Source organism: Chrysemys picta, chromosome 2, assembly GCF_011386835.1.
Source record: "Chrysemys picta bellii isolate R12L10 chromosome 2, ASM1138683v2, whole genome shotgun sequence".
NCBI classification, from domain to species: Eukaryota; Metazoa; Chordata; order Testudines; family Emydidae; genus Chrysemys; species Chrysemys picta.
In genome coordinates, this window is record NC_088792.1 from 82,039,745 (window position 1) to 82,056,836 (window position 17,092).

Below are 17,092 nucleotides of genomic sequence, written 5' to 3' on the forward strand. Positions count from 1 at the left end.
GCATGCCAAACATTGCCGACCCCTGGTCTATCCTCTTATGAAATATTTAAAATGGTTCATGCAAAATGCTCTGGGTTTATAGGTCTGCATTTTCCATACTTTTATAATGAAAATAAGTCTGATATAACACTACTGTAAGTAAGCAAATCTCTGTTTAGTCCATTACATTACCTATGCTTTCCTCATTATTACACTCAGAATGTCAACATCTCTCAGCATCACAATGATGTAATTTAAATATTGCTGTTTACATTTTTATATAAATAGAGGCTTGCATTCTTTTATTTTTAGGCAGAAAAAAATCCATTTGCAAACTCTGCGGGAACTGTCTGAGGTGCAGAAAATGACCCCAAGAGAGCGAATGAGGCTGCGGAAGTTAAATGTTGCAGATGAGAAAGCAAAGAAGCTTAAGTAAGATGTATAACTAACACTGTGTTTTCACCATGCATTCCTTCACCTGTGCAATTTGCCAGGAAAGCAAGAATGAAAACAGTTGACATATAGACACTATGCAGGTTCTTCAGCTATTGGTGGGTGAATGGTGATTTTACATTAGTTAGATAAGAATAATTGCTGAAGCGGGGGGAAAAGTCAGAGCATTAGCCCAAAACTCTACTTCAGACACCGCCTGTTTTACTAAGTAAATGAGTAAGTAATTTTCGGATTCATTTATATAAAAGGTGGGTTTTTTTTAAATGAATTGTTGAGGCCACTACTCTGACGAGGCAGCCACCTGGCTTTGACTGACAGTCCAGGTTTGGAGGACACTGTCAGTCATTTTGGCTGCTGGAATTTGCATAGAGGGGCAGAAAATTAATAGTCCTAAAAGAAAATATGTTAGGTAATGGCCTTATTAAGTGAGCAGATACAATGGTGATGGGCATGGTATAAAAACTCTAAGTAGAGAGTTTTTCCTTAGACCATGATGAGTCATAAGAGAGAATCTTTGAAATACAGTGAATACTTTTCATGAGAGGAACGTGAGGAGGACCTTGAAGTGATGTTTGAATGCGAAGACTCCACTATAAAATAAGAAAGAATTTATTATGTTGCTGATCTCGATTTTTTTTACCAGTAAAAAATTTGCAACTCTTTTTATTTGAGGTGGAAAAAAAATTATAGATGCACCACCTCCTTAAATTCAAGGTTAATATCCTCTTCAAAACAGTCTCTCAAAGTTCTAGTTTATTTTGTTATTTATAAATGTACAATGGAGTGGTTAATTGTTTATGACCATTGGGATCAGCATCTTCGTCTTGTCATGCCAAAGCAAGCATGCATCTTAATTTAGTAATGACATCCGATTACAACAAAGACTACAAACAAGTAAAATAGCTGAGGTATTAAATCCCAATTTGAAAAAAATTCTGAATCAGCATTTGTTCTGCCTATTTGACATACATCAAAATTAGTGTAAGGGAGGGGTTAAAATTACAATTGGGATTGGAGATGATGATGCTGTTATATGGACAGGAATTCTCATACCAGTAGAAATTGTTCTCCCTGGAAACACAATCACTGTCTAACAGCTATTGGAATTTCACCATCTCTGCTACGACTTGTGGCTGTTGCTTAAAATCTTTGATAATATTCTTAACTATGAGAGGCCAATTTGCAAATGTATAGAAAAAATCATAAATAATAGATTACAGAAGCCACTGAGTATTTTGTAGATTGGGATTAGGAAACAGTATAGAATGGCAGTTTTTTAATTCATGTTTCAGCAGATACATTTATTTTATCTCTTTAGTAGCATAAAGAGGATAGTCATCTTCAAAACCCATTCATAATCATGAAATTAAAACACTGGCCTAGATTCAACTCTGGGATATCTGAGCATACTGTAGTACTAATGCACCAGGGAGAGAAAGTAGAGGTATTACAAAGATACAATTCCATTTCAAGTGGGCTACCTGCAGTCAGCTAGTGCAGTTCCAAAAGTGAGTGAGAAGAGAGCATAGCCATGGAGCCCAGAGGATTTGCCAAGTTAGCATATGCCTAATACAGTAACTCCTCACTTAAAGTCATCCCGGTTAACGTTGTTTTGTTGTTACGTTGCTGATCAATTAGGGAACATGCTCGTTTAAAGTTGTGCAATGCTCCCTTCTAACGTTGTTTGGCAGCCGCCTGCTTTGTCTACTGCTTGCAGGAAGAACAGCCCGTTGCAGCTTGCTGGTGGGGCTTGGAACCAGGGTGGACTGGCAGCCCCCCATCAGCTCCCCGCTCCCCTAAGTTCCCTGTGCAGCAGCTTCCTGCAGTTCAGCTGTGTCCCTCCCCCCACTGCCATGTGCTGCTCCTGCCCTCTGCCTTGGAGCTGCTCCCCGCGACTCCTCCTTGCTGTGCGGGAGGGAGGGAAGCAAGAGGGGGGCTAATGTCAGGGTGTCCTCTTCCCCCCTGCACCCCCTTACCCCATCTTCCATAGAGCAGGGGGGACATGCCAGGGCTCAGGACGGAGGGAGCTTGCAGCAGCTACGGTCTCAGCAAACGGATCTAATTAACAAGGCAGTGTATTTAAAGAGGAATGCACATATCTCCCTCCATTCCTGCTGCCTTGTAGAGTGAGAGAGTTAACCCTTGAGGGCTCAGCCAATTGCTAGTTCATCATTTAACAGTAAGAGAAATATCCCACCTTCTGACTCCTCCACCTCAGCCAAGCTTCACAATCATCATCCGGTGTATCAGTATTAAATTGTTTGTTTAAAACTTATACTGTGTGTATTTATATATATAAAATATAGTCTTTTGTATGGTGAAAAAAATTTCCCTGGAACCTAACCCCCCTATTTACATTAATTCTTATGGGGAAATTGGATTCGCTTAACATCGTTTCGCTTAAAGTCGCATTTTTCAGCAACATAACTACAACGTTAAGTGAGGAGTTACTGTACAGTCTCCTATGGGGAATATCTGGCACAATTGTCTGAATATGAAAACACTGCCTCTCTTTCCTTGGGATGAACATTTCCCTGGAGCACTTGGTGGAATCAAGGCAACAGTATTTAAGTTCTTCTGAGTTGACCAGGTTCATGTATAGAACCAACAATTTGGTACCTCATGACTCTTATACAAAGCAGGCAAGATAAATTTTATAAATTCTGTAACTAAGGACTAAACTCTCTGCTAGATGCATCCACACAAGACCCGCTGGATAAATAGAGGCCCTTTGTGCACATTTGAGCACTGGCTGATAGAATGTACTTTTCCATTTATTTATTTATGTGTAATAAGCAGTAGTACCTTGTAGAAACTCCTGCATGGTATTTGTGATACATAAAATTGAATAAATGTACTCTTTATTTATAGACAACTGGCTGAAGAAAAATATCAAGAAAACCTCAAAAGAATGCAAGAACTGAGGTCCCGTAACTTTCAGCAATTGAGTATAGATGTGCTTCATGTAAGTATGAACTCACCCTTAGGATATTTCAGACATACACTCAAACTACAGTTTCAGTTTCTCACACTTCTACAGTATTGTGGACCAAATCCTGTCCCCAGATATGTAGTTTGGGTTGTGCATAGAAATCTAGAAAACTCAGTCGAACTCGGTTCTGTATTGAGAAAAAGTTCCTTCAGTAACTCAGGTGCACTTCAACGGATGTCTTTATCAGTCCCATGGCATCATTTCCTTTTCCTAAACTAATTCTTAAAACCAAACATATGCACTGAAATTTTGGACTCTACTGCCTGCTTCTGCTTCCCCCACACTTGAAGTCATAGTTCAAAATAAATTCATTTTCAAGATAGTGTTAAGACTGTAATCTCTAAAATACCATACTTTGGTAGGGCTGCTTCCTTTTATTTAGTTAGTTAAGAAGATTACTTTGAATTTTCCATCCAGCCTTTAGTAAGAAGGAAGTCTTAGAGTGTCTCCCCATGCAAGCTTTTATTTGGCCTGAAGCTATCTGCATGAGAAAATAAGTCAGTTTAGCACCAGCTCTGCAGCTCATCACATATGCAGCAAAGATAGTTTGAAAAAGTCAATCCGCGCATCCTAGAAATTATACCTTTTTGTTTAGCATTTAATAGCTTCTCTCTGGTATGCCAATATGTTTCTGTTTCCCACTGTCTATAGTGAAATAGTGATGTTTAATCTGACTTTAAGAAATAACAATTGCTGGTGATCCGTTTTTAAAAAATGATTAAAAAGTCCTTTTTAAAAAAGTGATTGCTCATTACAAGTACCCAGCAGTTGTATAGATCAGAGTATCTGTTACACTGTGGTCATGCTGAGGTTTCTAACTGATTATATTTATTAATGCTGCTTCAAATAAGGAATCTGATGAGCAGACTTCAAAGCATCTGATTCAGTCTCAGCCAGTCACTGCACTGGACTACATATCCATAGGACATAAAGAACCAAGTGAAAATGAGACACCGGGCAGGCTCTGTATGTCTGAACCTGTGGAGCACGGTAAGAGTTTGAAACTGTATTGCAAGTTAATCCACTTTCTATTTGAAACCTCATATAAACAGGGCAAGGTTTAATTTTTTTCTCCTTTGGTTAACCTATAGCAGAGAAATTTCAGTAAAAATCGATCAGGGTTGCTAAGGAATTAAAAATCTACAAGAGAAGGAAGGATGGATTCTGAATATGGGACTGCAGTGTAGAAACATGAGGGGTTTATGTTTCTAGAGCCTAGGGGAGCTGGGAGTATCAAAAGGTGGTGAACTCCATCTCCAAGTGAGGGGCTGGGTTAAGAAGCGGACAGCTTTCATCTTCACACCTTCAGGTGACTGGTGTGGAACAGCATTATGCTCAGCAGTCATCTTCCCACCTGCAAATCAACTGTATGTGTGATGGGATTTTACACAAAAATTATATCACAGTGAGAAAAGCAGTTGAAAAACCTTTGAGCCTTGCTTGTCTGTATTGGCCTAAAATGCTTAGTCACTGTCCTGGGGTCATGAAAATCTATATAACATGTGCCTTGCTTGTGGATGAATGAGCAAAGGGAAAGCTCAGGCTTCCATACCTGGCACACATAAAATAAAGTTTTATGTAGAGTAACGTACTCTCTTTTAGTGTAATATGTCTGACAGTACACACATGTGTTCTGTTTCTTTCTAGAATGGTAGCTCACTTTGCTTCTTAATGCTTAGAAAGCAGATACTGTATTTTTCTGTGTGCCTGTTGTACTGGTGAATGGTCAAAAATCCTGGGGACCGAAGGCTTCCATTTTTTCCACAGGAGAGGCATATTATAGCCAGGACAGGGACAGTGCAAGTTTCCAACCCATATGCTTCAACCGTGATCTGTAAGGAATTGCTTCGAGGACCAAAGTAGTTCGGTCTTCATGCTTATTCAGTCATTGGCCTCTCTGCTGAGACTTCCAACTAGGGGCTAGTTGTAGTGGCGAATTTTGTGATGTGGGTGCCTCTCCACTGGGAACAGGACTGAAACAACCAAACTCCAAGTCAAACTGAAGAGATGTAATTTTGGAAGTCAGTGGGCTTTGGATCAAGCCCATAAAGTGTAAAAATAAAAAAGGGAGCATGTATATGAAGTGTTCATGTAAATAATATATGAACTAGGGGTATATCTGAAAAGTTCAAAGGTTTTAATTAAATTATAAATCATTTCTGTGATGTACTAACTTCACAAAGTCTGACACGTGTGGTTAATGAGAGTGACATATTGACTGTGAATTACAGCCTCTTAAAACAGTGTGTTTGTTAGATATCTCTATATTTATGTAATATTTATAGGTAAATGTATGCATTAAATGTATTAATATTGAAAACTATTGAGACTACTTTCCATTCGTTGCTCTTGGTTTAAATGTTAACTTTTTATTTAGTTTATTTAATTCCCTAAATTGGGAATATCAAAATTGCTTTTAAAAAATAGAAAATAGCTTTTAATTTTCAATGTAGCAGCATTTATGCCTAACATGGTTGGCTTGCTCTTTCATAGTATCAAGAGAGACACTCTGTGTGGGAGAGAACACAGCTGCTAGAAAGTATGTCCAGGGGAGAGAGACAGTTGCACATAGGAGACCAAGAAGGAGCAATGGAAATGAGGCTGTGAGTGGGAGTGTACCAGGGGAGAAGCAGATGCAGAACAGCATGTGAGCGGGGAGGAAATCTATGTCTATCTTTAGAGTTAATCCGTTTTAAATAAATCTGATGGGTACTTATGATAAGGATTGGTTGAGAGCATATGAACACTACCTAACTTCATACCCCTGTCAATCAAAAGTTTGGCCAGCTGCTGTTAATTTTCAAGTTACAATTTTCTGCTGAAATTATATTTCCACAATAAAATGTATGTTTGTATCAATATACTATAGAGCACAAAAATTAAAAAAAACTTGGAACAAGTTTATACAATGACATTTTGAGGTTCTTATGCTTTAATTGAAAGTTTATCCAGATGACTGTATGAAATACTTGTACTCCACTAGGAGAGATCATCCAATAAGAACTGGAAGATTGAGTTTAATTAGTACCTCAATTCTAAGTGGCATGGAGACTTAATCAAATTTTTGAAGTATTAGGTACATCTACTAAAAGCTGAGGGGAAAACCCAAGGCGTTGAAGTTAATTAAAATGATGAACAAGCACAGGATCATTGGTGATCACCAGTTCAAGCATGAAATGAGGCTTCAGCTTGCTAGAGAAATCCACACCGGTTAATTGCTTTCACCTTTAATACAACTTTCATGAAGGGAGCTAGTCTACCTGTGAGTGTGCCTGTCAGAATGATTTTCACTTCACTATCACCAGTATGCATATGAGGCACAGGAATTACCTGCAATTACAAAGAACTGACCAATTTATTCTTCAAGCAGTTCTCTTTTTCAGAGGATGAATGGGGTCTTGTATGGATAACTAAATGCTCACTGCAGTCTGCAATCTGGTAGCAGGTAGAGCTAGATGCAGAGAAAGCCACACTTCTGAAAATTTCTAACACATTAGTTCTCACGTCGGCTCTACATCATGCTACTGTTCAAAATCAGGTTACACACAGACAGTGAATCGTAAAATGACATAATTCTCCAGAACTGTGAAGAAATAATCAACTTCTTACACTGTCTATAGAAACAGAGGTGATGCTTGCCTTTTGGGGGCCCTGAGCAGGAATATTTTGGGGTCCCCCTTACCTTTCATCCACCCCCTAAAAATATGTTATCTCCACAGACCAAAAAAATTCTCAACACCACACATAGTTATCCGCTTGTTAAAAAGTCCATGTTAAATAAGATGAACAGCATTTGGGGGTGATGCTAAATCAGGGCCCCCTTTAGCTTCTTGGGGCCCTAAGCAATTGCTTAGTCTACTTATGCCTAGTGCCTCCGCTATATAGAAGGATGCTGATGGCAATTTGAATATTATTTTTAAACAAGAGAAGATTTAAATTAGTTCTCCGACATTTCACTCCTTACTACACCATCCAGATGAATTATGGAAATTTATTCCTTTCACATAGGGACCAGGGCTGCTGCAGAACCATCTGAGGCTCGCGGGACTGCAGCTGATTCAGAGCATGACTCCTGAACCCAAGTGTTCAGATGTCTACTGTTAAGCTAGAGTGGTTTGTGACTGCCAGGATGCTTTGACGTTCTGTAATTTTTCCCTATCTACTTCAATGGCTTTGTGCACATATTCTGTACCACCCTCTTTTACTCAACAGAGAATGCAGAACGCAGCTAAAGAGAAAAAAATATGGGCTCTAGCTTACAGAAAGCACTTTGAAAATCTTATACAAATATATTGGTTAAACTTGAGCAGACGGGAATTCAGTCTTAGCCTGATAGGCAGTAAAAGTGACAAATGAGATGAATCACAAATTATGCTGATTTTCTTTTAATGAGCCAAGTTCTTTGCTCCTGTGCAAAGGAGATAAAGGGACGAAGTTGTGTCTGTAACAAACATATCTCCCGAACTCTGATATTTACTCCCCTTTGTGCACTGGGAGGCAAAATTCGGCATTGCCAACATAGGCAAGTTTCTACGATATGGGAATACAGGCTAGAAAAGAGTCTGGCTTCTGGGAAGCAATGTTAGGCATACCGACCCCAGAACGAGAGAACCCTCACTGTGTATACTATGCAGAATTTATTTCAACTACCTGCTGGAATCTGCATCTGTGTCCCTCTCCCTTTGCAGTCTGTTTGCTGGCAGAGATGGGAAGCATTTGAAAGGTGCCTGCCATGGTGTTGTCAAGGTTCACTGGAAAGTCAAAAGGGAGTGGACAGGTCTCTCTTTTCCTGAATCATTAACCTGTAGGCTTAGGAGAGCTCACTCTGATGTAGGCATAAGAAACCCTAGTAGCTCTCAGCATTAGTAAATTAGGTGGTGTATGGACAGATGTGTTTGTATTCCATTGAGTCTGCAGGTTGTAGGATTCCGCCAGTACAGCCCCAATATGTAGGTGCATTTTTGTGCCCATGCTGTAGCAGAAGATTTAGCCATTTTGACCAATTTTCTTTAAAGGTTTGCAGTGTGTAAAACATAGTGCTTACCATGGTAGGTGTTCAGTGAGAATGCCCTGCAGCCAATGGAAGTTAACAAAACTATCAGAAGAATTTTTTTTTTAAATTGCCATAAGTGTTTTTTGTCGCTAAAATTAATGCATCTTCACTCACCAGTCTGGATTAACAGGTTGTTTCCTCTTTCTACCAGGAGGCAGCAGTGTCGCAGAAGAGAGCGAAATAATTTGCTTTGGGGTATTTTCCTGAAAGAAACATTGTTATTAATCATTGATAGTTATAACAATTCAGCCAGCAGTAGCCAGGTCAATGTAGATCAGCTGCATCCTTGCCCACTCAAAAGTGTAGAATTTGCTGAATAAGTGCAAAGGATTTATGATTTATAAAACAATAATTAATGAGTTATAAAACATTTTTTTTTGTTATTGAAATTGTTTCCATGTAACTTAGTTTCTTCTGAACTGATTCTTTTAGTATTGATAATGGCTTCTAAGTTCGGTGCCCCAATTAACTTGGATAATTGGAGATTATTGGAGAGAAGTATAATATAGTTCGATTTAGTATTCAGTGAGAAATGTTGATGTTCCGATCTTATTTTTCTGAAAAGTAATGAGTCATTCATCATCTGAATACTTTAAAACAGGCTAGGCAAAGCAGCTGAGAATATTTTGCATTGTCAGATAATCTCCTGGGATTTTTCCATCTCTAATTTCTTTGCTTAAAAGAAAGAGGCATGAAAACTTTAGACAAAATCTTACATTGGGATTGTGTGCATATGCTTTGCTCTTTATTTAATCACTGTTAGTATTAAAAGTAAAGTAACTGAATATTTATTATTTGCTTCTGTTTAAGTTATATATAATATTGCTGATGAACAATGTTGCGTTTACTCCTGTTATGTTTTAACTATCGTATTCCAGCTCTATTCTGATCTATTAGAAAAAAGAAAACAAAGGAACTCCACTAAACCATTGCGCAACTTGCAATTTCAATAAAATTAAAACCAGCAATCTTACTAGTTTTTCTATAGATTTCATGTCCTGGCCAAATTTCAACTCAGATAATTGCATTGTAGCTGCCTAAATTCCCCTTGCATGTGTTTATTTTTCCACTTCCCATCCAGAAATACTAGTTTTCCAGCCCATATCCATTAATTATTTTTTTATATTCCCTGTATATTAAGTAACTCATTTTGTAGATTATGGGGACAAATGTGTATTGGGGTAATCCTGTATGCATATTCTCTATTGTTGCAAGTACATAACTTGGAGATATATGTTTCAAAGACCACCCCATTTTCTCATGATCATAAGGAAGAACAACCACCTGGGCTGATTTGGCTGATATGGACTTGCTTTTTGTTTTTGAAAGCCCTTATCTTCTGAAGTTTTGATTAGCTTTTACTATTCTTTTTTTTTGTTCTCTCTTTGATGTGTTTCATTTAACAAAGCATCCCTATTTGTATCATGTGAATTATGGCAGTGTAATGTTTTCTGGGTATGGCTAGATGTCTTGTGATTATATATACTTTCCCTCTAACCTGCAGTATATCAGAATAAAAACAAAACTGGCTATATAATACAGCTGGTAAGTAGAGGCCAGTTTAGTGTGGGGGAGGACAAAAGATGGCACACAACAAGAGTGAAACTCTCCTCATCTATCCAGTTGTTCCCAACAGTGAAATACATCTGCATCTGGAGTGAATTGAAACACGTACAGCTGCATCTGGAGTAGAGTATGAATTTATCTATAGAGGAGGGCACAAGCTGATATAAAATAAGAGTAAAAGTCTCCTTGAAGCACAATCAGCCTTCCTGGTACAGGGGAGTATAACTAGTGCCTTTTTCTGCCACCAGTGTGAATTTGGCCCATATAGGTAGGTAGGTAGATCAGATATGTAATGCAGCTTCTGCTCTCATTCTTCTGTTTGAAAGCTACTGAAATATAATGTAAGGTAATATTATTTTATTTCTTACTCATCTAGAATAGTATAAAGATAATTTCTTTAGAATAGCAGGTGCCCATTATCCTCCTAACTAGATTCTGAGTAAGAGCTTAGATGCTGAAGGCCACATTCTGCACTAAATTTACATCTGTGTAATATGATGTAAGTCAGTGTAGCTCTGCTGGTTTACACCAGTGGAGGATCTGGCCCTTAATATTTTATTGTTCAGTTACTGTGGATAGCAGATGTATGTTCTCATGTGATGACAATGTATGTGATGGCTTTGCAAGGCAGTACCTAATAGGTTGTCAAGAGTGGTGTGGTAGTGTTAGATACACAGAAGAACAATGCTTATTCTGCTAAAGGCCTAATTCTCTTCTCACATAAGTTTCACACTCGTAAAATTGCATTGACCTCAGGAAAGTTCATCCTGATTTACATTAGCATAAATAGGAGTAGAATTAGGTTTTAATAAAAATGGAAAATGAGGAAGAGTATATTACAAACACACTGTCATTGTAGTCCTCATGTGAGACTCCTGTGGTGCTTCTCTGTTATTACTGCAAAATACCCTCACATTTAATTTCTGGGCTCGCCAAACTGTATCCATCTTATCATTTCATCTTTACAACAAAGTGATTCATCTAAGTGACAAAAATGGATAGAGCAATGAAAATTTAAAGCCATGTACTCTTATTTTTGGCTCAAAGTGCCACTTTACATTCATATCAATTTCACAGCTGAAAGGTCACGGTAAGCAAGAGGGGGACAAATGTTTATTATTTTTTTAAAAGTATTTATGAACCCATGCATGCAAACACAGTTAACCCACCCATGGTATATTTCTAAATAGGAAAGGAAATATGAAGACTCTGAATAGGGTAAACATCTAACCTGGGATTGAAAGGACATATATATAACAGAATCTCAGACTTGCGGTCAAGCTCTTTTCTCTGCTACACTAGAGGAAATCTAGAATAGTTCTTCAGATAATAATTACTCCAGATTTACACTGGTGTAGCAGAACAGAATTTGGCCCACAGAGCATGTACAAGGAGGTGCACAGTTCCTGTATACAGTGAAGGATTCATGCACACGGTTGTGCAGGGCTGATTTGTGGATGGGTTGGGATCAGTAGATCTCCTACTGCTGTGAATCCTCTGATTCTCCCTTCTCTTCCACCCCCTTCCACCTTGTCCCTGTGAGGCTCTGGGGCCACAGAGCCTAATTCAACCTCAGTTCTGCAAAGCAATTAGGCATATGCTTAAGTTGAATCATGTACTTAAAGCCATCTGTCTTAAGTTGTAGTTAAGCACATGCTTAAGGATTTTTCTGAATTTGGGTCTTAGGCTGCAGTGGTGGCTGCAGAGATGCCCAGTTCCCACTCTGCAGCCTGGGGGGAAGAATTTCTTCCTTCATTACCCCTGGTTAGATCTCCAGCACCTAGATACATTATTTGGATTGAGTGCTGAAGAGGGCTTGTCCATGTGTTTTCATAGATTAATAGATTATAAGGCCAGAAGGGACCACTGAGATCATCTAGCCTGATCTCCTGTATAATACAGTCCGTAGGACTTCCCTGAATTAATTTGTGTTTGAGCTAAAGCAGATCTTTTAGAATAACATCCAATCTTGATTTTAAAATTGGCAGTGATGGAGAATCCACCAGGGCCCTTGGTAAATTGTTCCAAAGACTAATTACACTCACTATTAAAAATATGTGCGTTGTTTCCAGTCTGAATTAGTCTAGCTTCAACTTCCAGCCATTGGATTGTGTTATACCTTTCTCTGCTAGATTCAAGAGCCCATTATCGTCTTTTTGTTCCCATGTAGGTACTTACAAATTGGATCAAATTGCTTCATAACATTCTCTTTGTTAAGCTAAATAGTTTGAAATCACCACGATAAGCACATATTTCAATCCTTTAATCATGGTTGTGGCTCTTCTCTGAAACCTCTCCAATGTGTTAACATCCTGTAAGGTTCTAAGGATGTGGGTCGTCAGTTTCAACGGGTGTAGAAATTGGTGCTGTGGGGGACCTTGGGCTCTGACACTCCCTTGTCACCACAAAGGGAGACAGACAAAGTAGCACCTCACTAATCTTGAAAGGTCAGGTCTCACAGCAAGTCCTGTCAGACACCCAAGGTCTGGGGCATCTGATTGGCTTGCACCTACTACTTAAGCCAGAAAGTGACCCAGGTGGGTTGACTGAGCAACTGCGTAGGCTCCCGGTGGCTGCCACATTGGACCCCACTCTTTGCTTGTCTCCTGCAATCTGGATCCAGTCTTGTTCTAGTTCCTGCTCTGCTCCCATTCCGTTCCTAGTTACTGTTTTGCTCCTTCTCTATGTCTGATCCTTGCCTCATCTCTGGTTCCTGACCTTATGCCTCGCTCTTGACCATTGACTCTAAACCTTGGCTCAACTCCTGACTCTGACTCCAGTTCTGACCCTTGGCTTGACTCCTGACCATCAGGCCAGACAACCTGTGTCCCAGTTCCTAACAGTTGCCAAGACCTGCTTAGACGTCACTCTTCATAGTACCTGAATGGAGGAGAAGGGCTTGCTGCTACCCAGCAGTTCCCCCTTGGCCCTAGTCCTCCAGAAACAAGTTAACTAAGGCCTGGTCTACACTAGGCGTTTATGTCGAAGTTAGCGCCGTTACATCGAATTAACCCTGCACCCGTCCACACTGCGATGCTATTTAGTTCGACATAGAGGTCTCTTTAATTCGACTTCTGTACTCCTCCCCGACGAGGGGAGTAGCGCCAAATTCGACATGGCCATGTCGAATTAGGCTAGGTGTGGATGGAAATCGACGCTAATAGCTCCGGGAGCTATCCCACAGTGCACCACTCTGTTGACACTCTGGACAGCAGTGCGAGCTCGGATGCTCTGACCAGCCACACAGGAAAAGCCCCGGGAAAATTTGAATTGGAATTCCTTTTCCTGTCTGGCCAGTTTGAATCTCATTTCCTGTCTGGACATCGTGGCGAGCACAGCAGCACTGGCAACGATGCAGAGCTCTCCAGCAGTGATGGCCGTGCAGTCTGTGAATAGAAAGAGGGCCCCAGCATGGACTGATCGGGAAGTCTTGGATCTCATCGCTGTGTGGGGCGATGAGTCCGTGCTTTCCGAGCTGCGATCCAAAAGACGGAATGCAAAGATCTACGAGAAGATCTCTAAAGACATGGCAGAGAGAGGATACAGCCGGGATGCAACGCAGTGCCGCGTGAAAATCAAGGAGCTGAGACAAGGCTACCAGAAGACCAAAGAGGCAAATGGACGCTCCGGATCCCATCCCCAGACATCCCGTTTCTACGAGGCACTGCATTCCATCCTCGGTGCGGCCGCCACCACTACCCCACCAGTGACCGTGGACTCTGAGGATGGGATAGTGTCCACGGCCGGTTCCTCGGACATATTAGGGGACGGGGAAGATGAGGAAGGAGATGAGGAGGGCGAGGCAGTCGGCAGCGCTCACAACGCTGATTTCCCCGACAGCCAGGATCTCTTCATCACCCTTACAGAGATCCCCTACGAAGCGTCCCCAGCCGTTACCCCGGACACAGAATCTGGTGAAGGATCAGCCAGTAAGTGTTGTAAACATCTAAACATTTATTTTTAACAAAACAGGAATATTAACAATTAAAAGAATGGGTTGTTCATGATTAGTGTGCCCTAGGCGCTTAACGGTTCAGTCATGGGCAGTGCAAGTTTTGAAAAAAAATCTAGCAATGTCCGGTTTTCAGTGATTGTCCTGCACAAGCCGCTCTACTGTTTATTCCCTGCTATTGCAGCTACAGTAAAATGCGGTCTATATGTCCGGGGATAGAGCAGTAATCCTCCTGGGACATCTCGATGAAGCTCTCCTGGAGGTAATTTGAAAGCCGTTGCATGAGGTTCCTGGGGAGAGCGGCCTTATTGGGTCCTCCGAAGTACGACACGTTGCCGCGCCACGAGACTATCAAGTACTCGGGAATCATTGCTCTGCATAGCAGGGCGGCATACGGCCCTGGTCTTTGGAGGCTTTCCCAGAGCATTCTCTGTCTGTCGCTCTCAGAGATCCTCATCAGGGTGATGTCGCCCATGGTGACCTGCTTTTAATTAGGTAGGGGAATGTTAGTGTTGGGACTGCTTTCCCGTTCCTTTACAGAACTGTAACCGCTGGTTTGTAGCCACACGGTGGAGGCGGGAGAGGGGCAGCCGAAAGGGATCGTTCCCGGGGACAGCCGCGAGGGGGTGGGACAGGGGCAGAGTTCCCGCTTGCCGGATTGCTGGCTGCAGGAACTGACATAGCTTTAAATGTGAAATGAGGCCAGTGGTAATATAAAAGTTTTAAACTGCCACAAGTGTACGGCTTACCATGTCTGCCTGCAACAGAAATTCCGTTGTGCTGCCCCGCTTCTCAAATGTGCTGTGCAAGACCCCAGGCACTGAATGCGAAGGCCGAGAATTAGACCTTGTGCTGAGTGCGCATGTGATAGGTGCTGTGCATGGTCTTGTTCACAGAGAAAGACTATGTTCTTTGTTCACAACTACATTTTTCTTTCTGAGGAATTCACTCCCTTTTTCCCATTTCCACAGCCCCATCTGCGAGTGTCTCACAACCTAGCCTGGAATCACACTCCCAGAGGCTAGCGCGGATTAGGCGTAGGAAGAAGAGGACACGGGAGGACATGTTCTCTGAGCTTATGGCCTGTTCCCAAGCCCAGGCAGCACAGCAGACCCAGTGGCGGGAGAACTTGACCCGAATGCACCAAGCCAACATGGATCGGGAGGAGAGGTGGTGGCAGGAAGACCAGCAGGCGACTCAAACGCTGCTTGGACTACTGAGGGAGCAAACGGACACGCTCCGGCGCCTTGTGGATGTTCTGCAGGAACGGAGGCAGGAGGACAGAGCCCCGCTGCAGTCCATCTCTAACCGCCCTCCCCTGCCACCAAGTCCCATACCCACCTCACCCAAAGTGCAAAGAAGGAGAGGCGGCAGAGTCCCTGCTAAGTCTCACTCCACCCCTGCAGAGAGCTCTAGTAGCAGAAGGCGCTCATTTCCCAAAATTTGAAAAGTTCTTTCCTTCCCGCCTGACACAAGCCCCCGTCCAAGTTTCACCTCCCAATGCCATGTGTAGTTGATAATAAAAAATACGTTTCTGTTAACTACTGTTTCAATCATGTTCTTTTGGAGGAGGAGGGGAAAGGGGGTTGGTAATTGGACAGGACAGTCACCTTTGGCAGGGTACATAGTCGGGGGCAGGCACAGCAGCAGGGCACATACACAGTGCAGTGATGCAGTGACTAGTTACCCTGGTTAGTCTGGGAGGTTGTTTTCATGTTATGTGGTGGGGGGTGGGTTGCTCTGTGACTTTGTGGCAGGGGAGGGCAGTTACAGATCTTAAGCGGCGGTCCTTAGGCAGGATCACAGAGCCACACAGCAGGGGATCTGTAACCGTCCTCCCCCTGCCACAAAGTCACATAGACCCCCCATACACACAGTCCCGATCAGGAGGGGTGACAGGCTCCGTTGAAACAACCATCCCACCGCAGCGGAGCCTGTCAATCCTTGAGTTTAGAAGCTGCATTCGCGCCACTACACTACACCCGCTCCGCACCACAGTCTGCGTCCCAGTTTTAAAAAATTCCCGCGAAAACAGTATTAAAGAAAACGGTGTGCTTTAACAAAGTAGAACTATTTTTATTTCGAAACGTGTGTTGGAAGGGGGGTGAAGGGGGTATGTAACTAGATAGGATAGTCAACATTAACTGGGTAAAGAAACGTGGGTAGGTTTAGCTTCTCAGTACACAAACTTTAAAGTCACAGGTTACCCTGCTCACTCAGGAACTTTGCTTTCAAAGCCTCCCGGATGCACAGCGCTTCCCGCTGGTCTCTTCTAATCGCCCGGCTGTCTGGCTGTGAGTAATCAGCAGCCAGGCTATTTTCCTCAACCTCCCACCCCGCCATAAAGGTCTCCCCCTTGCTCTCACAGAGATTGTGGAGCACACAGCAAGCTGCTATAACAATGGGGATATTGGTTTCGCTGAGATCACAGCGAGTCAGTAAGCTTCTCCATCTCCCCTTGAGACGGCCAAAAGCACACTCCACCACCATTCTGCACTTGCTCAGCCGGTAGTTGAAGAGTTCTTTTTCAGTGTCCAGGGCGCCAGTATAGGGCTTCATGAGCCAGGGCATTAGCGGGTAGGCTGGGTCCCCGAGGATGACTATAGGCATCTCCACATCCCCAACAGTTATTTTGTGGTCCGGGAAGTAAATACCTTGTTGCAGCCGTCTAAACAGACCAGAGTTCCTGAAAACACGAGCGTCATGAACCTTGCCCGGCCATCCCACGTAGATGTTGGTAAAACGTCCCCTGTGGTCCACCAGTGCTTGCAGCACCATGGAAAAGTAGCCCTTTCGGTTAATGTACTGGGTGGCCTGGTGGTCCGGTGCCAGGATAGGGATGTGAGTTCCATCTATGGCCCCACCGCAGTTTGGGAATCCCATCGCTGCGAAGCCATCTATGATCGCCTCCACGTTTCCCAGGGTCACTACCTTTGGCAGCAGTACATCAACGATTGCCTTCGCTACTTGCATCACAACAACCCCCACGGTAGATTTGCCCACCCCAAACTGGTTCGCGACTGACCGGTAGCTGTCTGGCGTTGCAAGCTTCCAGAGGGCTATGGCCACTCGCTTCTGTACACTCAGTGCAGCTCGC

At 42.4% G+C, this 17,092-nt stretch overlaps 2 protein-coding genes across 22 annotated transcripts in view; both read left to right on the plus strand.

Annotated features, from left to right (window-relative positions):
• Positions 1–17,092, plus strand: part of NEK11 (NIMA related kinase 11) — a 200,073-nt gene that overhangs the window by 98,247 nt on the left and 84,734 nt on the right. For 19 of the 21 annotated variants that reach the window (XR_010598373.1, XR_010598375.1, XR_010598374.1 and 16 more), the window contains 3 exons: positions 292–411; positions 3,304–3,397; positions 4,276–4,414. Coding sequence is in view for 18 of the 21 variants with exons in the window: in XM_065583619.1 (XP_065439691.1) it covers positions 292–411; positions 3,304–3,397; positions 4,276–4,414 (353 nt within the window). In the remaining 3 variants the exon portion in view is untranslated. Of the gene's footprint in view, positions 1–291; positions 412–3,303; positions 3,398–4,275; positions 4,415–5,917; positions 6,329–17,092 lie in introns of those variants that run through there. The other 2 variants (XM_065583632.1, XM_065583633.1) reach the window with 1 other exon arrangement.
• LOC135981382 (uncharacterized) lies at positions 13,254–15,524 on the plus strand. The gene is made up of 2 exons (XM_065583635.1): positions 13,254–13,972; positions 14,967–15,524. Exons 1-2 carry the CDS (start codon positions 13,396–13,398, stop codon positions 15,440–15,442), a joined length of 1,053 nt encoding a protein of 350 aa, XP_065439707.1. The 5' UTR covers positions 13,254–13,395; the 3' UTR covers positions 15,443–15,524.